We start from the raw sequence: 21,036 nt of genomic DNA, 5'->3' as shown, positions 1-21,036 counted from the left end.
TTGAAGGAAAAAGTGGGTGGGGCCTGACTTTTACAGAGAGTTGCATATAATTTCAGCTGCCTGTAGCTCTGTACCTACTGACCAATCTAAAAATACAGGTTTCACAGTAATGCTTTATTTTTATTTTTTTATCAAATGTTCAGTTAAATAGGCCCTTGATGTGGTTACTGCATTAACAGATGAACAGTGATTCTGCCCAACATGTTTAACCACTTGACGACCGTCCTATAGCCAGTGGCGTCACTAGGGTTGGTGTCACCTGGTGCGGTAAAATATGGTGTCACACACCCCCCCCCCCCCCCAAATAACTTTTTCCAAATATTTATTACCATACTGTTTGCTCTCTGTTCTCCTTTCTTCCCCTTTTCTATCTCTCTCTCTATCCATCTTTCTTGTTCTTTCTATCCATTCGTCTTTCTCTCCATTTTTCTTTGTCCCCTCCCCCCATCTCTCTTTCTCCAGGACCGGGATTCACATCTCAGGAGCCTATAGGCACTGGCCTCTGAAGCTCCTCCCTCCCCCAAACAGCGTTGCCAGTCCCCCTACAACTTTTTTTATACACTAAGAAAACATGAAAAATCTACTGATTTAGTGGGAATTAGCCCTAAAAGGGAAAGAGGGGGTGGAAGGTTAGAGACAGAAGGGGGGGGGGGAGATAGAGAAGGGTGGGGGTGATAAAGAGGGGGATGAGAGAGAGAGAGAGAGAGAGAGAGAGAGAGAGAGAGAGAGAGAGAGAGAGAGAGAGAGAGAGAGAGAGAGAGAGAGAGAGAGAGAGAGAGAGAAAGAAAAAGGGGGTGAGGGAGAGGGGGTGAGGGAGAGGGGGTGGGGGTGATACAGAGATGGAGGGGGTGGGGGCGAGACAGAGAGGTAGGGGGTGAGACAGAAGGGGGGGTGACAGAGATGGGCGAGACTCCCCCCCTCCTCACCTTTCCCCCGGCTCTTTACCCCTCAGCCGTTTGCTGCACATTCTGTACATGCATTGCACACAGTCAGCCGGCACTGCCATTCTCACTGGTGGCACAGACAGAGGGAATGGCATGTGCTGTGTGCGTGCACGGACCGAGTGTTTGGTGCGGCTGCCACGTACTGCAAGGTGGGCTCCTCCTCTCCGGTCTCTTCCCTTATCCCAGGCTCCCGGGCGGTCAGCCTCCTCCTGGTTCCTCAAGTCCTTTCTTACTTCCTACTGCTGACTGTTCATTCCCGCGCCGCCCTTGTCTCTGCCTATAGATCTTGTCAGCTGAAACTAGATAGCTCCTGTCGGGCAGAGATCACTCTGCCTGACAGGAAAGTGACTGAAAGACTTGTGCCGCAATACAGGAGCGTGGTGGGCACACTCGCAACGCTCCGCTGCAGCTCTGCAAATAACAACTGTGTGCAGCGGCACCCCCATAGCAACGCCTCTGCCTATAGCAGTTTCACATTTATATCCAGTTGCCGACTGTCTCACACCAATATACATCGGCAAAGTGGCACGTTCCTGCGAAACAACTTATTGTCCTCTTTAAGAGCCGCGCGCACCTACTGCACGGTGGGGGACTCGATGCGCGTGGCCAGCCGGCGCGATCGCCGCCAGCCACCCACGATAACAGGGATTTTTGTGTGTAAACACGCAAATCCCTGTTCTCTTAGGGGAGAGGAGACATATTGTTTTGTGAACATTTTCACAAATAAAACAGAAATATCGACAAATATAATAGGAAAACAAAAGAGGAACTATGAAGCTACGTCTTCACTTGAGATACATTTACACATGGGATATGTATGGTATTATTCAAATAACATTCTCAGTATACCTTATAAACATTATCGCCTCCTATGCCCAACATATGGGAGATGTATCTCAAAGTGTCAAAGAAGGATCATGCCAGTGTGGGCGTGTTCAAAAGCTTCCGGGTCCTTCCATAGTTAATAGCTAACCAAGGCCTCTTGTCAAAATAATCAGTTCCTATAGATCAATTCCTATATCTATCACTAGGATCCGCATGTCGTGGAGAGAATGGGTAAAGGGGTCAGCCAAGAACCAACCTGTCCCCCCATAACCTCCCATCATTGAAAAAAAGGAGGAAGAGAAAAGAGAGAAAGGGAGAAAAAAGAAAGAAAAAAAGGGGGGGGGAAGAGAGGAAGAGGGTATGGAAAAGAGCATCATATCTCAAATGCAGATATCAGAGGAGGTGGGTAAGGAGACCCGCTACCCCCGCCGTCTACATTGCGTTGGAAGAAGCATAAACTAGCGATGTCACAAACCAGTCACCATTCGGGCAGAACTTTGCAGGTTCTCAATCAACCTGCGTTTTGTATAAGAGATTGGTACTCAGCCGTGTTCCGGAATTTAAACCAGTCTTCCCAGATACAAGTGAAGTTGGGAATTCTATCCTGTGCAGTGCATATCAGCTCCTCTATCGCTGCAATATGGTTAAGGCATGTCACCCATTCTTTCATAGACGGTGGCACTGTGGCCCTCCAGTGAATGGGTACACATAGTCTGGCTGCATTGATCATATGTATCGCCACAGAGTTGTGATACCTTTTCCTGGAAATTTTGGGAGAGATGAAGAAGGTACTGTGCTGGTGAAAACTCCAGGTGGAGCGAAGAGACTGCCGTCGTCACATCATGCACCTTATGCCAGTATGGTTGAATTAGCGGGCATTCCCACCAGACATGGAGGAAAGTACCCAAGGCTTGTCCACAGAAATGTTTTTTTATATATTTTTTGGGGATATTTATTATAGCAAAAAGAAAAAAATATATTTTTTTTTTCAAAATTGTCGCTCTATTTTTGTTTATAGCGCAAAAAATAAAAACCGCAGAGGTGATCACCAAAAGAAAGCTCTATTTGTGGGTGACTGCGCAATTGTCCGTTAAAGCGACGCAGTGCTGAATTGCAAAAAGTGACCCGGTCATTTGGCAGCCAAATGGTCCGGGGCTGAAGTGGTTAAAGACACAGGTTTCACAAATAAAGGAGTAGATTTCCTCCTTTTAGTACCAGATAAAAGTGAATGCCATTCCCGATGGTTGTAAAACTCATGCATCATAAAGATGAGACAATAATCTACACATTGGTTAGGTGTGATGCACTTTACACATTGCTTCCAAACAAAGTATTCCCGTTGGTGGGCTTTTCACAAAAATGCACTTGTATACTGATATCAAGCAGAGGTTCTAACCCTTCCCTGCGCTCCCCTGGGCTCTAAGATAATACATTTCCCCCAGCAAGTGATCCAACGTACATACCGCAGGCCGTGTCAGTTCCACTAATTCTTCCTCTGGCTTCCATACTCCTCTCCCCAAACTTCCCCTAAAAATAAATACAAATAATTAGGCAAAGAATCCTGAACATGTAGAAACAAGAAAATAAATCTTTTTATCACAGTTCTGTGTCATGAACAAGGTTGTTCATTCACATCTCTGCACTAGACATACTGTATGCGTCACACAACACAGGCACTAGAATCAGCTCTTCACACATATAGGCGCACACACAATTCTCAAATCCAAAATATATATAGAACATGGGGGCTGTGGGCCTTATGCACACTGGATGTTCTTAAAGCGGTGTTTCACCCTGCAGAACAACTTTTTAGCATAAAATTTGGCATAGTAGCGCGAGCTACACTATGCCGGTCTTAATTTTTTTATCCCCGTACTCACTGTTATATCGTACATAGAAGATTCCGACTGCCCGCGGGGAATGGGCGTTCCTTTCAAGAGGGAGGGTGATTGACGGCCGGCTCTGGCACGTCACACTCCCCGAAGGCAGCCGGAGTAGGTCTCGGCTCTTCACGGCGCCTGCGCACAGACTATGCGCAGGCGCCGTGAAGAGCCAAGCCTATTTCGGCTATTTCCGGAGAAGCGTGACGCGCCAGAGCCGGCCGTCAATCACCTTCCATCTGGATTGGAACGCCCATTCCCCGTGGGCAGTCGGAATCTTCTATGTACGATATAACAGTGAGTACGGGGATAAAAAAATTAAGACAGGCATACTGTAGCTCGCGCTACTATGCCAAATTTTATGCTTTAACACTGCTGTTAGGGGTATATCAATGTTGATCTGGATGCCTTCACATGTTTTTATATCATTTTAATAATGAATGTATTTATATACCTTAAGGCATTTGGTGAATATGGTTATCCTTAGGAGCATAGGGGCTGTTGGATTAGGATTTATCATTGAGCGCCTAGGGCAGTTCCCCTTTTTTCGCTGCATTAAAGAGATTGCAAAACTCTGAAAAAAATTCTCGCATACTAGCTTATTATGAAATACTTACCTTAAAACAAAGCTGTTGCAGTGGTCCCCGCACACCGCTGTCATCTTTCCCGAAGCTTCTGCCGGGTTTGCAGACTCTGTCACTCCCACACATGCGTGTGGGAGCCGCCGTTCACGGCAAGGGCTCAGGAGCAACGGCAGACGTGGGCCGCTGTCACGGGCTGCGTGCACTGGAAATATATCCTAAACTGTACAGGTTTATTATAGGCTTAACTATAGGTAAAAGTTTGCAGCGGAAGTTTATTTTCTCTTTACTGCTTAAGCCACACATTCTTCTGTAATAGGTTTTAACATTTGTATCGTGATGGTGTTGTAACACTTTGTAAACTTAAAAGCGGAGCTCCACCGTAAAGTAGAACTTCCGTTCATCAGATTCCCCCCTCTGGTGCCACAATTGGCACCTTTTGGGGGAGGGGGGACAGGATACCTTTCTTTGACAGGTATCTTTTCCCACTTCTGGGAGTCCGGCCACAGCCGTGACATCACCTCGGGGCTCCCTCCTCCCCTGGCCGCCGGGCTAATAGGAGAGAGGAGCGGGGCCTCGCGCATGCGCAGTAGGGTTCCCAGCGTAAAGCCGAAAGGCTACACTGCCGGGAACCCTACTGCCGACATCACTGGACTCCAGGACAGGTAAGTGTCCATTTATTAAAAGCCAGCAGCTGCAGTATGTGTAGCTGCTGGGTTTAAAAAAAAATTTCCCCGGACCTCCTTTTTAACAAACTTCCATACAGGGCATTTTCACCCCATTCCTGCCCAGACCAATTCTTAGTTTTAATAATAATAAGGATAGTTTTATGGCATTTGTTTTATTATTTTTTTTACTAGTAATGGCAGCAATCTGATTTTTATTTTGACCGTTTTTGGGACCATTCACATTTATGCAGCGATTAGTGCTATAAAACTGCACTGATTACTGTGTAAATGTGACTGGCAGGGAAGGGGTTAATATGTCCCCTAAAGTGTGTTCTAACTGTAGGGGGAGGGGACTCACAAGGGGAGGAGACCGATGTGTGTTCCTCTACTGGGAACACACATCGGTCTCCTCACCGCTGACAGGACATGGATCTGTGTGTTTACACACACAGAATCATGGTCCTGTCGTGATTGCGGGCAATCACGGCCTTCGGGCATGCACACCGAGTCCCGAGCGCACGAGCCCCCTAGCTGTCCGGGAAGCCAAGGACATCATATGACGTCCACCCGGAGGGAGGTAGGGTTCCCGCCGACGTCATTTTACAATGACTCGGTAGGAAAAGAGTCAATAAAACTGTTTATCATATACCTAAATGTTACTTGTGTGAGTATTGATTATGGCACCCTGAAAATCCCTATTTTCTTGTATTTTTTAAAACGATTATAATGTACCGACTAATAGAAGTGATTAGCAGCATATAGTGTACATTAGGTATGTTTGAAAAACAGAATACATGACATCACAGCATAGTAGAGAAGTGCAGTAACACAAAGAACTACCTTCTGTAGCATGCTGCAATGTATGGATTTGTAGTTGTACAGGGAGATTGTGCAGGAGAATACATTTTATGGGCCAGCTCCCAGGAACTCCGCTCTAAGGTAAACTGGATTTATTACTCTTTTACTTACAAACGCTCAACTCGTTCTTCTCCTAAGAGTTCCCACTGTTCTGTACGACAGATCTGCAACTTCGTCTCCTGAACTTCCGAGCCATCTGATAAAAAGTCCTTCTGCCCATGAGAGCGCTGAGGAATGTTCTGCTGCCGACTTCGCACTGCGAACAACTCTGCTGGACTGAATGACGTATATGTTAGATACCATGATATCCTACTACAGCCATGCTGTTTAATTAGTATTCAAGACCTAAATCTGAACTCCAGTGTCTTTTCTATATTTGTTGTCCTGCTGAATAAGAGAAGAAAAAGCAGCATTTGCAGCAATACCCACCTCCAATCTGGAACAGTCCCCAGGAGTAATTCCTTCCCACCACTAAATGTTCTTGGCCTCACCTACTTCCTGTAACCACAGGCTGCCATAGACCCGATGACCCCACAAACATTAGGATTACCCAGGTTTGGTAAAATATAACAGATGAGGTTGTGACAAGTAAATAGACACCCAACAAGTCAAGCCTTAAATTTGCACACATCTGTATGATCACATCCATGCAAAGGCTAGATAGGATGTACATGATGTAGAGCAGTGGTTCTCAACCATGTCCTCAAGTACCTCCCAGCAGGCCATGTTTGCAGGTTTTCCTTTACATCAGAATCAATAGCTTAGGTATTTTATCTAAGAGAAAACTCTGCCATACCAGGGTTCCCAACCATGGGATCACACGATCAGGAGCCTGCCAGTTATAAACAGTGACAGTGTGGTGACCGTGCTGGGGGCAGTGAACAAGCAGGCTCCCAGCAAACAAGAGGTGCTGGCTGTATGCATATACACAGATCAGCCATACCTTTATGATCACCCACCTAATATTGGGTCGGTCCCCCTTTTGCTGCCAAAACAGCCCTGATTCATCGAGGCATGGACACCACTAGACCTCTGAAGGTATGTTGTGGTATTTGGCACCAAGCCGTCAGTAGGAAATCCTTTAAGTTGTGAGGTGGGACCTCTATGAAATCAGTCTGGTTTTTCCACCATACCCCACAGACGGCCAATTGGATTGAGATCTGGAGAATTTGATGGTCAAGTCAACACCTCAGACTCATTCTTGTGTTTCTCAAACCTATACTTGAACAATTGTTGCAGTGTGGCAGGGTGCATTATCCTGCTGAAAGAGGCCATTGCCAACCGGGAATACCGTTTCCACGAAAGGCCCCTTTAACATCAGCGACCCGACCGGGTCCACCTGTCCATTTTTCAGGCAGACCCAATCAGACCATTCATTGTTCTCTATGGAGCATCGGATATGTGTTGGCTTACACCCGCTGGCATCCAATACGCTAAAACAGGGCTCGACAAATCCCGGTCGCCAGGGCGACTAGAAATAGCATCCTGGCGGATTGGCTTGGAAGGTGGGCAAAAAAAAAATGTTTTTATTTTTAATTTTTTTTTGTGAAGTCCCCAGCTCTTCCTTGTGTGAGCTGGCGCCATCTGGTGGTGGCCGTTGGTATTACAAGTTAAACAGCAATTCTAATGTCATTTTTCACTGCCATCTTCTTCCCTCTAATTAGAACCCCCAAACATTATATATATTTTTTATCCTAACACCCTAGAGAATAAAATGGCGATCGTTGCAATACTTTCTGTCACGCCGTATTTGCGCAGCGGTCTTACAAGCGCACTTTTTTGGGGAAAAATTACACTTTTTTTAATTAAAAGAGAAGACAAAAGTAAAGTTATCCCCATTTTTTTTTATATTATGAAAGATAATGTTACGCCGAGTAAATTGATACCCAACATGTCACGCTTCAAAATTACGTCCGCTTGTGGAATGGCGACAAACTTTTACCCTTTAAAATCTTCATAGGCGACGTTTAAAAAAATTTACAGGTTGCATGTTTTGAGTTACAGAGGAGCTAGAATTATTGCTCTCGCTCTACCAATCGTGGCGATACCTCACGTGTGGTTTGAACACCGTTTACATATGCGGGCGCTGCTCACGTATGTGTTCGCTTCTGCGCGCAAGCTCGTCACGAGTATCAAAGCGAGTTTCCCCATTAGTCAATGGAAACAAAAATAATTTGTTCCGCATTGACTTCAATGGCGTGCAATAACGCATGTCGCCAGAGGTCGGGGGGTCGGGAGAGCCTCAGAAACACCCGGAAAGGGCAAGGACACCTTGGCTGAACTCAGAAAAGCTCGGGAACGGAGTATTTCCGAGATTTTCCAAGCATTTCTGAATGGTGCCGATCGGCTCTGTCACGCCACCCCCACCTCAGGCCAAACGCTGTACACCGCTTTGTCTTTAATCCTGCTCGTTTTGCGAGACAACAATCGCAAACCAAGTCAGGATTTACAGTGCTCGTATTGCGAAATGCTTGTTAACCGCATTTCTCCCAATCCGAGGTTGTACCTATGTACTATGATCAGCATTGTATCATGTATAGTGACTGTGTACTATGAGCATCATTGTATATTGTATAGTACCTATGACCAGCATTGTATCATGTATAGTGACTGTGTACTATGAGCATCATTGTATATTGTATAGTACCTATGACCAGCATTGTATCATGTATAGTCACTGTGTACTATGAGCATCATTGTATATTGTATAGTACCTATGACCAGCATTGTATCATGTATAGTCACTGTGTACTATGAGCATCATTTTATATTGTATAGTACCCAGGGGCGGACTGACAACTCATTGGGCCCCCGGGCAATAGAAGATTATGGGGCCCACGGGCTTACAGATGGCCACCACGCCAGGAGGCAGTGCAGCAAAAATCGCAGGATTCTCACATCAAAAGCATGTTGGTTTTGGACATATCAGAGAAAGATGTTAAAAATACACAGATTTCTACATATTGGTTTTATTGAGCCTGGCAACCCTGATAGGGCCCCCTAGTGGCATGGGGCCCTCGGGCAGTGCCCGAGAGCCCCAATGTTCAGTCCGCCCCTGATAGTACCTATGTACTATGATCAGCATTGTATCATGTATAGTGACTGTGTACTATGAGCATCATTGTATATTGTATAGTACCTATGACCAGCATTGTATCATGTATAGTCACTGGGTACTATGAGCATCATTGTATATTGTATAGTACCTATGACCAGCATTGTATCATGTATAGTCACTGTGTACCATGAGCATTATTGTATATTGTATAGTACCTATGACCAGCATTGTATCATGTATAGTCACTGTGTACTATGAGCATTATTGTATATTGTATAGTACCTATGTACTATGATCAGAATTGTATCATGTATAGTCACTGGGTACTATGAGCATCATTGTATATTGTATAGTACCTATGTACTATGATCAGAATTGTATCATGTATAGTCACTGTGTACTATGAGCATCATTGTATACACTCACCGGCCACTTTATTAGGTTCACCTATTCAATTGCTTGGTAACACAAATTGGTTGATTATCAATCACATGGCAGCAACTCAATGCATTTGGGCAGCTAGATGTGGTGAAGACGACTTGCTCAAGTTCAAACCGAGCATCAGAATGGGAATTTAAGCGACTTTGAACGTGGCATGATTGTTGATGCCAGATGGGCTGGTCTGAGTATTTCAAAAACGACTGATCTACTAGGATTTTCACACACAACCATCTCTTGGGTTTACAGAGAATGGTCCGGAAAAGAGAAAATATCCAGTGAGCGGCAGTTGTGTGGATAACAATGCCTTGTTGATGTCAGAGAAAAATGGGAAGACTGGTTTGAGATGATAGAAAGGCAACAGTAATTTAAATAACCACTTATTACACCACCACCAAGGTATGCAGAATACCATCTCTGAACGCACAACACATTGAACCTTGAAGCAGATGGGCTACAGCAGCAGAAGACCACAACGGGTGTCACTCCTGTCAGCTAAAAACAGGAAACTGAAGCTACAATTCACACAGGCTCACCAAATTCAGATAATAGAAGATTGGAAAAACGTTGCCTGGTCTGACGAGTCTCAATTTCCGCTGTAATATTCGGATGGGAGGGTCAGAATTTTGGGTAAACCACATGACAGCATGGATCCATCCTGTCTTGTATCACCGGTCCAGGGTGGTGGTGGTGTAATGGTGTGGGGGATATTTTCTTGCCACACTTTGGGCACCTTAGTACCAATTAAGAATCATTTAACCACTTGCTTACTGGGCACTTATACCCCCTCCTGTCCAGGCCAATTTTTATCTTTCAGCGCTGTCGAACTTTCCATGACAATTGCGTGTCATGCTACATATATATTATTTATCTTTTTTTTTTACACAAATAGATCTTTCTTTTGGTGGTATTTATTCACCGCTGTTTTTTTTTTTTTTTTTGCTAAACAAAAAAAGACTGAAAATTTTATAGTTTGTTAAAAAATTCTGAAAATTGGTACTTTTTCTCTTCCATTGACATGCGCTGATAGGTGGCACTGGTGGGCAAATGCTAGGACCGATGTCCCTTTTACAGAAGCCAGTAATCAGCTTTATTATTTTCTCCCCATGCTGTCAGTGTGAGGAGAAAGAAAAGAAGCTGATAAGCAGCTTCTGTTTCCATGCTGTTATCAGCTGTCATTGGCACAGAGATGAAGCTTTGCCAGGGAATTTTCCCCAGAGTTTCCTAAATGAGGTGAGTCTACACTCTACAAAGAACAGCCAATCACATGCAAGGAAATGTAATGTAACAGTATATTTGCTTGGACATAATTGGATGATGGAAGTCAGTATAGCTTGTGCTCAGTAAATGAAACTTCTCTTGTAAAGGGCTCAGTGTGTCTTTAGTAAACTCCCCGTAGGTCTATGTGCGCAGCGAAGTCCTACATAACCATACAGTAGGTACACATGTCTTCACACAGGCTTACCTTAACATCAGGAAGTACTTCGCGGCCGGACATCCGGTCTCGGGCGGCTCTCCTCCCACATTACAAGCTGTGATAGGAGCGAACACACGTCTCCCTCTGCTAAACCCGGACACTGTATGCTCCGTACAGAGAGATCGGCGGAAAGCTCCCACAGCGCCATCTGCTGGTATAACTCGCTCAGCTCTCAGGCTGGAGGAGCTAAGAAAAGACTAAATTAGGTGGATATACCACATTTCTCCCACTAGATGGCGATATTTACTTTATGAAACCGCTATCGTACTTTGCGCCATCTGCTGGTCATATACGGTAATTGCCTTTTGAAATCAATGCAAAACATGCAGTAAAACCAGCACAGAAAAATCATATTTTTGAAAATGCACATCACAGTAGACATTTGTAATAAAACACTGTACCAGATCTTTTTTTTTTTTAACCACTTCAATACCAGGTACTTTCCCCCCGTCCTGCCCAGAACAATTTTCATCTTTCAGCGCTGTCACACTTTGAATGACAATCGTGCAGTCATGCAACACTGTACCCAAACTAAATTTTTTAATTTTCTTCCCACAAATACAGCTTTCTTTTGGTGGTATTTGATCACCACTGGGGTTTTAATTTTTTGCTAAACTACCTAAAAAAAAAATTTTTTTTTCTTAGTTTCTGTCTTAAAATGTTGTTTTCCCCTTCACTGATGGGCACTGATGAGGCGGCACTGATGAGTTGGCACTGATAAGATGGCACTGATGAGTTGGCACTGATGGGCACTGATGAGGAGGCACTGATATGTAGAATTGATGGGCACTGATAGGCGGCATTGATAGGCAGCACTGATGGGCACTGACAGGCGTCTGTGATGGGCACTGACAGGCGGCACTGATTGGCACTAACAGGTGGCACTGACAGGTGGTACTTAGGTGCAGGTACTGATTAGTTACTGACAGGTGTTACTGCTGGGCACTGTAATGGGCATTGATTGGTACTGTGGTGGGCACTGACTGAAACGCTGCACTTGCGATCGCCGGCATGTTATCCTGCTGGACGTTATATGTAGTCCAGTCAGGATAACAGAATCACTTCCTGGCCGTCATTCTGCATACGGTGGGCGGGAAGTGGTTAAAGAGGAAGTAAACCCTTGTGTTTACTCCCTCTTTAAAGTGGTTAAAATTAACCACATCATTGGCACATGTGCTCTGAAAGAACAGCTGCCCTTGCCTTTTTCTTCAGACCCCTGTACAGTGACCAGCAGCTCCCACACATGCGCGGGAGTGAAGTGACGCGGCTTCGGCCAGTCACATAGCCAAATTATGCAGACCCAGAAGGAAGATGAGCGAAGATGGATGCGGCCTTTAGTGGGGACGACAAGGACATTAGTTTGCAGGTAAGTTTCACATAATGTGCTAGTATGCGATGCATACTAACACATTATGCCTTTTAAATGTTACCTGTTTAGCGTTACAGAGGAGGTCTAGTGATAGAATTATTGCTCTCGCTCTAATGTTCACAACGGTACCTCACATGTGTGGTGTGAACACCGTTTACATATGCGTGCGGAGGGATGGGGGCGTTATAAACTTTTTTTTGTTGTTCTTATTTTAGTTTGTTTTTTATTTTTAAACTGTCCCTTTAAATTTTTGATCACTTTTATTCCAATTACAAGGAATGTAAACATCCCTTGTAATAGGAAAAAGGATGACAGGTCCTAGCCTAGGCTGGAAGTGATGTTATGACATTGCTATGGTCCTCCAAGGCCACAGAGGCGAAGATGATCTAATCTTTGATCGCCTCTGGGACCAGCTGGCCACACCGTTGGATTATTTCTTGGCCTAGCCGGCAGAAATGGTAAGCCCAAGAGACACTGGCGAGCAGCGGGAGCCGCTCAGACCGTTTTCATGAGAAAGCCAGCCGCTGGCTGAAGCTAAAGATGCCAGGGTTATGACTGATATCTTCTGCCATAATCCCGGTAAACCACTTCAAAGCCGCAATGTATATACTGTATACGTGTAACGACACCCCAAGTGTGAAAGGGGTTAAAGTTGTTTAGTACATTCCATTCCCGAACACAAAGGCAGCTACCAGACCCTCCAATCAGCCAAACAAGAAACCCATACGAATAATTCTCCCCCAAATACGAGACAAAGCTCTGTCTTGAGAGTCAAGCAGGAATGAATGTTTATTGAAAGCAATACAAGTTGTATACACAGTCAAAAGAGGAGGTGCATACCTCCTGCTCATTTACTATGGAAATACACCGGTGACCAGAAACCTAATTAACTAATCCCTTTTCACAGCCTAGATGACTCAAAGACATGACCTTTAGGCCAGACTTGCCGTCTTGTAGCTCAGAAGACACAATCAACATTATCACAAATCAACACAGAACTCCTTCACACTTTTGCAGGGTTAATTAGCCCGGACTACAATGGCTGAAAGAGAAGCCATACTAGACTCATTTACATTATAACAGACAGACAGGTGGCTGGAGTTGACATCAGCACCTCCTAACAGTATAAATCAGTCAGTCTTTCTAATATGGCATATACAGGGTTTCATTTTAAGTAACCCAAGCCACATTCTTAATGTCCATTATTTTCTTGCTCACCCTGTGCCCCTACTAGACACATAGTAACATAGACATAACGGGGAGCTGAAACAAGGGTATCCCATACTTTCCAAGGGATTCTGGGTTCCACGGGCCCTCCCGTCACAATACGTACTGCGGTCTTGAAGTATTAAGCCCAAAACTAAAAATGTTTTAGATCGCAGCTTACCAATCATTAGCATTCGTTTTATTTAGGCTGTTTTCCCCTGGTGATTGGGCCATTTACACACCTCCTGCCTTGAGCCTCATACACATGATCGGATTTTCCACAGACAAAGCCTCTGACTTTTGTCCGAAGGGCGTTGGCCTAAAACTTGTCTTGCATATAAACAGCACACAATTGTCAGCCAACAAACATGAACGTAGTTACGTACTACATGTTTTTTTTCAGCTCTTTAGCGCCACCCTTAGGACAATGCTAATATTGTGTTTGGTGAGCATTGCTTCCGAGAATGCGTGTTTGTACTTTGGAATCTTGTTCGACGGACTTGTGTACACACGCTCAGAAAATCCGACAACAGACCGTTGTTCTTGGAAAATTTGAAAGCATGTTATCTAACATTGTCCGATGGAGCATACAAACGGTCAGATTTTCTGACAACAGCCTGTCATCACACAATTCCCGTCGGAAAATCCGATTGTGTGTACAAGGCTTTAGGCCCCATACACACGAGAGGATCCATCCGCTGAAAAATCTCAGTGGATCGGTTTCAGTGGATAGATCCCCTGGTGTGTACGTTCCAGCGGATATTTATCCGCGGATATTTCCGATTTCCAGCAGATAAAAATTTGTAGACATGCTAACAAATCTATCTGCTGGAATCGGCTCCAGCGGATCGATCCGCTGGTCTGTACAGACTCACCGGATCGATCCGTCCAAACCCATCCCTCGCATGCGTCGTAATGATTCGACGCATGCGTGGATATCCTTATATGACAGCATCGCGCACGTCGCCGCGTCATCATCGCGGCGACGGCGCGACACGTCACCGCGATGGGAATTCGGAGCGGATTTTGATCCGATAGTGTGTACACTCCATCGGATCAAAATCCTCAGAGGATTTATCCGCGGATACGGTCCGCCGGACCGTATCCGCGGATCAATCCTATCGTGTGTACCAGGCCTCAGAGTGCCTCCACTTCGGACTAAAGAGCACAGGGCATCTTTGGACAGCAGCATTGTCAATCTGGGAGGAGGGGGAGTGTTAAATGTACTAGCAAATTTAGATACACTAACACATTGAAGCCAAACACCAGCTTACACCTTATAATCAGCTACAGCAAACAGTTTTATCCTTTTGGAATAAAGATTTTACATAGATGAAAAAAAGCTGACCATTGCAAGCACCCATGTCCATGTTATATTCTTTGTCCCATTCCTCTAACTGCTACATCTGCAGGACAGCTTGTTCTGTTGATAAACTTCACTCTCCGACATCAAAAGACGTTCTGTAGGATGAAACGCATAAGGACGGAGCTATGTGGTGACATCATCACACCAGCTCAGAGGGGTGATGGCTGTCAGCTTTGATGCTTGAGTTTAATCCTTACTTTATGAGTATTCTACTTTTTTATTAAACTGATCTGAAAACTGTTAGGCCGCGTACAGACGAGCGGACCTGTCAGATGAAAACGGTCCGCGGACCGTTTTCATCGGACATGTCCGCTCGGAGATTTTGGTCTGATGGTTGTACACACCATCAAACCAAAATCCCTGCAGACAGGCAGCGCAGTGACGTGGCGGCGACGTGACGGCGACGATGACGCGGCAACGTGCGCGAACCCGGAAGTTCAATGCTTCCACGCATGCGTCGAATCACTTTGACATCATGCGCGGGTTCTCGGGCCAGCGGACATGTCCGGTGAGTCATACTGAGCATCGGACATGTCCGACGGACATGGTTCCAGCGGACATGTTTCTTAGCATGCTAAGAAACATTCGTCCGCTGGAAACCTGTCCGCTAGGCCGGGAATCCGGTCTGGTCGACCCTACACACGACCGAACATGTCCGCGGAAACTGGTCCGCGGACCAGTTTCAGCAGACATGTCCGGTCGTGTGTACAAGGCCTTACACTACGTGGATTCTACTTTATTTTTCTCCTACATATGAGATCTCTATACCTAGTACTGTATATGTGAAAAAAAGTGTAAAAAAATTAAATACTGCGCAGGTCTAAACGATCATGAATAGTGAGAAACCACTTGAATTGATTCAAAAACAGTGAAAAAATAAAAAAATATAAAATTAAATAAAAATAAATGAAAATAAAAATAAAACAAAAAGGCTGCTGCAGCTCAAAATGTCAGATAAACATAAATAGCAAATAATAGTGGTAGAAGCTGCGCTGCAATGTGAAAAAATCAATATAACGGGGGGCGTGGCCGCGGCATGGACGTGTGAGGACGTGTCTGTAGGGAGCTCCGTCCACCCGCCGTTCTAACAGCATCCACAGCAGACATCCGCCGGGTCCTTTTACTCCACAACTATGCCGGCTAAGCAGCGGAAGACCTCGCCGCAACCACAGCGATCCTCCCGGCACCGATCCGGTTCTCTGGACGTTTATTTCATGGAGCGGGGACGCGCTCCGGAGACTCCCAAGATGGCGCCGGCGAGCAGGTACAAGGCCTCACACGCGGCCTCTCCTATCCCTTCGCCGCAGCAGCCTTCCCCTCCTCACTCGCCACAGCTTCCCACCTCCCCTGCTAGCACGGTCAGCTCCTTGCCTGCAGCGGGGCCCTTGAATGAGATGATGGGGGATGCAGATCTTAGAGCACACATCTTGGCTCTCCCCACAAAAGCTGATCTGGAGCTGTTTGCTGGCAGGGTCGAGAAGGCCCTAAGGCAGGACATTGAGGCCTTGCAGGCGGACACTGCACACATTGGGGGTAGAGTGGAGGACCTAGAGGCAAAGTGGGATGTGGTTGCTCCGGCCCTGCAGTCTCTCCATGAACACTGCAAGAGACAGGACCGCAGGATTGAAGCCCTAATCGATCAAATGGATGACTTCGAAAACAGAAGCCGCAGGGTTAATATCCGTATCAGAGGCTTGCCCGAAGCCACTGGCCCCAGGGATATTGTGCCCTCCTTACAGGGCCTCTTTAAGCAGGTTCTCGGCCGAGATGCACCTGACCGCATCGAAATTGACCGGGCACATAGGGCGCTGCGCCCACCGTCGGATGACCCTGACAAGCCACGAGACATTATTTGCAAATTGCATAAATACTCCCTGAAAGAAAGCATAATGGCCCATGTCAGGGGGGTACGTCATGTGGACTTTGATGGGGCACAGTTATCTTTTTTTCCGGATCTGTCTAGACGTACCCTGATGCAGCGCCGTGCTTTGAAACCGTTACTTGCAGCACTGCAGGATGCCCAGCTAACCTATAGATGGGGCTTTCCTTTCCAGCTCTCCGTGACTAAGGATGGTCGCCAGGTTGTTCTACGCACCGTGGATGATTTGCCACACTTTTTGCAGAAGCTGGGCCTCCCTACCATCGATGTTCCAGACTGGAAGTCCGCTCCTGAGATTCCCTTGCCCATGCAATCGCAACCTTGGCGTACGGCCCGGCGTAAGGGCCGCAACAGGCGCCGCTCCCGGATGGATGCTCCCCAAGAAGATCTGGCTTCTCAGCCCTCATCTCCCCCCCAAAGGGGGGTCCTGAATGATCTACTGAGCCGTGGGTGACGGTGGACTGTCTGCCAGGTTTTTCTTATACTGCACACGAGTTGAGGGCACTGTTATAGATGCTTTATTATGTTTGACTGTTCTTCGCATTTTTTATGCTGCTGTGGTATTTTTCCTGTGGGCGACATCCTCTGTGGGTGTCTTGCCACTCTAATGATATGCGGCGGGCTTACTCCCTGTGGGCGGGCCCGCACCTCATGCTGCGCTTCTTCCCCCACGTAGGCCGACTCCATGGAGTCCTGTCCCATGGTTGGGATCCCGGGTTGCTCGCTGACCTTCTCCCTATGCCGGCTTGCCGACGGGGTGGAGGTCCCCGACCAATCGGATTTGGATACCTCGGGGGTTTTTTTGAACCACCTCCCTTTTGGAGGCTATTATGTGTTATGTTTTGTTTTTGTTCTCACGTTTTCCTTTTTTTTTCGTTCTCAATGTCTTTTTCAGTACTCATTACACCGCGGTTTGGATGTCTGCAGATCTCTCTCCCCTCCTGGCTAGGGGGGGCTCCCCGAATATCTACCCTATGGCTTCCTTAAAGGTGACGTCCTATAACGTCCGAGGGCTGGGATCCCCCAACAAACGCAGTAAGTTGTGGCTCGAGACTAAACGCTTAGGGGCACATGTTCTTTTTCTGCAGGAGACACACTTTCGCACCGACTCGGTCCCCCGCCTGCCTACGCACCTTTATTCTCAATGGTTCCTCAGTAATTCGCCCCGCTCTAAGTCTAGTGGAGTCGCTATAGCTATACACAAGGCCTGCCCTTTCGTCCTGTCAGAACAGCTGGCTGACCCGAATGGCAGATTTGTTTTCATTAAGGGGCACATCATGGGTCGTATGTTTACATTTGCAACCGTGTACGCACCGAACTCTGGTCAGCTTACCTTCCTGGACTCCCTCCTGGATTCCCTCTCCCATTTCCGGGAGGGTCAGCTGATTCTAGGGGGGGATTTTAATGTTAGCCCTGACCCTGCCATGGATACATCCTCCGGACGCTCTGCCCACTCTTTTGCTTTCCTGAAACGTTTCCGGAAGACTTTACAAACACACCATCTTGTGGATTGCTGGAGAACGCTCCACCCGAGGGTGAAGGACTATAGTTATTATTCGGCGACACACGCTGTGTACACCCGGATAGACCTACTGCTGATGGACCAGTTCACCCTGGACTCTTTGTCCGGTGCGTCGATTGGTTCCATCACCATGTCGGATCACGCCCCGGTGTCCCTATCTATACACCCGCTGGTTTCTGGTGCTAAGTCTTGGACTTGGCGCCTGAATGAGAATATTCTAGATGATGTTGTAGCCCGCAAGAGCGTTTCCGACACTATCACTCATTATTTCTCTGAAAACGCCTCGGCGGAGGTAGGGGCGGCATCGGTCTGGGAGGGGCACAAGGCAGTGCTACGGGGGGAGCTCATATCACAGGGAGCGCGTCTGAAAAAAGCGCGGGAGGGAGACCTTCAATCCCTGTTGCGGAAAATACAAATCGCGGAAACTGAACATAAGAGACGCTTGACGCCGGAGCTGTCGGCTAACTTAGAATCCCTTCGCGTGGAGCTAGCTACTTTGCTCGACACCCGTATACGTGAGCGTCTGCGTCGTGTGTCCTTTAAATTTTACGAGTATGGTAACAAATGTGGACGTCTCCTTGCCAGGGCTTTGAGGAAACAGCGTGATTCAGGTCATGTGCATAAACTTCAAGTAGGGTCGGGTCCCCCGGTGGTTCATCCCTCTAAGATAGCGGCCGTTTTCAGAGATTACTATGCTCAATTGTACCACCTGCCTGCCATACTCCCGGGTCTTACGGAGGCGCAGAAACAAGAACGTATCCGTGACTATTTAGCTGAAGCCCGAACCCCTCAACTCTCCCTCAAGACTAGTAAGGTCCTAGAATCCCCGATTACTTCTGAGGAGTTAGAAATTGTTGTGAAGGGCCTGCCAACGGGGAAGAGCCCTGGCCCCGATGGCTACACGAATGCCTACTACCGTGCCTTCCTTCCCCTGCTCTCGGGCCCTATGTGCACCTACTTTAACGCGCTGGCCTCGGGTACCCCTATGCCTAAGGAGGGCCTGCTAGCCCATATATCGGTGCTGCCCAAGGAGGGGAAGGATTGTATGGTGCCGGGTAATTATAGACCGATTTCGCTCTTAAATACTGATATTAAAATCTTGGCGAAAATACTTGCAAATAGGTTGCAGCCCCTTCTTTCCTCTCTTGTTCATCCTGATCAAACGGGGTTTATTACCGGTCGGGAGGCGAGGGACAATTCGAATCGGGCCATTCAGCTGATTCAATGGGCACAGGTGCAGGCGGACCATCCACCCTGTCTCCTCCTGTCCACTGACGCCGAAAAGGCATTTGACAGGGTGGATTGGATGTATCTGCAGGCTGTATTGTCTAGATTGGGACTTGGACCGAAAATGCTTTCCTGGGTCTCCTCCCTGTATAGTGGCCCAGAGGCCCAGGTCAAGGTAAATGGCACTCTCTCTGACTCTTTCCCTGTTAGGAATGGGACAAGACAGGGCTGCCCGCTGTCCCCCCTTATTTTTGCCCTCACCCTAGAGCCTCTACTCAATAAGATACGTTCTAACCCTGATATCAAGGGCTTTTGTGTTGGCTCTCATGAACACAAGCTCTCTGCTTACGCGGACGATGTTCTCTTTTATGTAGCGAATCCCTTGCTTTCCCTCCCTAACATTATGATGGAACTGCGGGCTTTCGGAGCCCTCTCTAATTTCAAAATTAATTTTGCAAAGTCCGAAATCCTGTCGTTGAGTGTCCCACCGGACCTGCGTACACGGTTGCAATCCTCCTTCCCCTTTACATGGTGTGCTTCTCATATGAAATATTTGGGGGTTTACCTCACCCCCCTCTACTCCCAATTATACTCCAGTAACTACGCCCAATTGCTCTCCACCATCAAGGCGGACCTACGCCGATGGGACAGGGAGGTGTTCTCATGGATGGGCCGAGTCGGTGTGTTAAAGATGAATGTGCTCCCCCGCATTTTGTTTTTCCTTCAAATGGTGCCTATTTCTCTACCTGGGTCTTTTTTCTCGAGCCTGAACAGTGCGTTTCTCCGCTACATTTGGCAGGGCCGAAGTCCCCGTCTGGCCCTCCGTATTCTGCAAAGGCCGAAGCGACTGGGGGGTTTGGGTGTCCCAGACGTTCGCAGGTATTATGAGGCTATTGCCCTTCAGAGAATCCTGGACTGGCACCATGGAGTGTCCTCTAAATTATGGGTCCCCTTAGAGAAGTCCCTGGCAGGCCGTAACTTATCCCATGCCCCTTGGCTTCCTCAGACACAGAGAGGTTTATCCTCCCAGGTCTCCCTGACGTCAACTCACACCCTGAAATTGTGGGATGCTATGAATAAGACGGGGGGCCTTGCCCCCCCATTCTCCCCTCTAGCACCCCTGGGGGGTTTCCCCTGGTTTCGACCGGGGGAACACCCATCTTTTTTGCGCTCCTGGACAGCGGATGGCGAGCTGCGTTGCGGCAGGTTTTTTCAGGACCAGGGTTTGCTCTCCCTAGGGGAGCTTCGGGCTCAATATGGGGGATTCCCAATGGATAGCTGGAGACATGGACAGCTTAAGCATTTCGCACAGGGCCTGCCTCACGCCATACGCTCCCCTACATCCGCTACCCCTTTTGAGAGACTATGCATGTCCTCTTCCCCTGTCCCCCATGCAATATCCGTGCTTTATGGCTTGCTGCAGGACCGGGGTTCCCCTGGGAGGCCCGCTTATGTCCGGGAGTGGGAGAGAGACCTGCAACATACGTTTACTGACACACAGCTCAACCAGTTGTACCGCCTCACCCATTCCAGTTCAGTGGATACTAAAATGCAGGAAAATGGGTACAAGGTTTTGACCAGATGGTACAGGGTTCCCACTAGGCTCAGGCAGATGTACCCTATGGCCTCGGACGCCTGTTGGAGGGAATGCGGTCATAGGGGCACCTTTTTACATATTTGGTGGGAATGCCCTAAGCTGCGTCCTTTCTGGCAGGATGTTAGATCTCAAATCAATTCC

At 47.2% G+C, this 21,036-nt stretch overlaps 1 protein-coding gene across 2 annotated transcripts in view; it reads right to left on the bottom strand.

Annotated features, from left to right (window-relative positions):
* Positions 1-10,833, bottom strand: part of TSEN54 (tRNA splicing endonuclease subunit 54) — a 46,854-nt gene extending 36,021 nt beyond the window's left edge. Inside the window, exons 1-3 of one of the 2 annotated variants that reach the window (XM_040331611.1) lie at positions 10,718-10,833; positions 5,868-6,032; positions 3,233-3,296 (exon numbers count right to left, since the gene is read on the bottom strand). In XM_040331611.1, the coding sequence (XP_040187545.1) occupies positions 3,233-3,296; positions 5,868-6,032; positions 10,718-10,725 (237 nt within the window). In that variant the 5' untranslated portion in view covers positions 10,726-10,833. The remainder of the gene's footprint in view (positions 1-3,232; positions 3,297-5,867; positions 6,033-10,717) is intronic. The other variant, XM_040331610.1, reaches the window with a different exon arrangement.
* Between the last annotated feature and the right edge of the window lie 10,203 nt (positions 10,834-21,036).

Source organism: Rana temporaria, chromosome 12 (assembly GCF_905171775.1).
Source record: "Rana temporaria chromosome 12, aRanTem1.1, whole genome shotgun sequence".
Classification (NCBI taxonomy): Eukaryota; Metazoa; Chordata; class Amphibia; order Anura; family Ranidae; genus Rana; species Rana temporaria.
The sequence above is the reverse complement of the archived record's forward strand: the minus strand, read 5'-3'. Positions and strand labels throughout refer to the sequence as shown.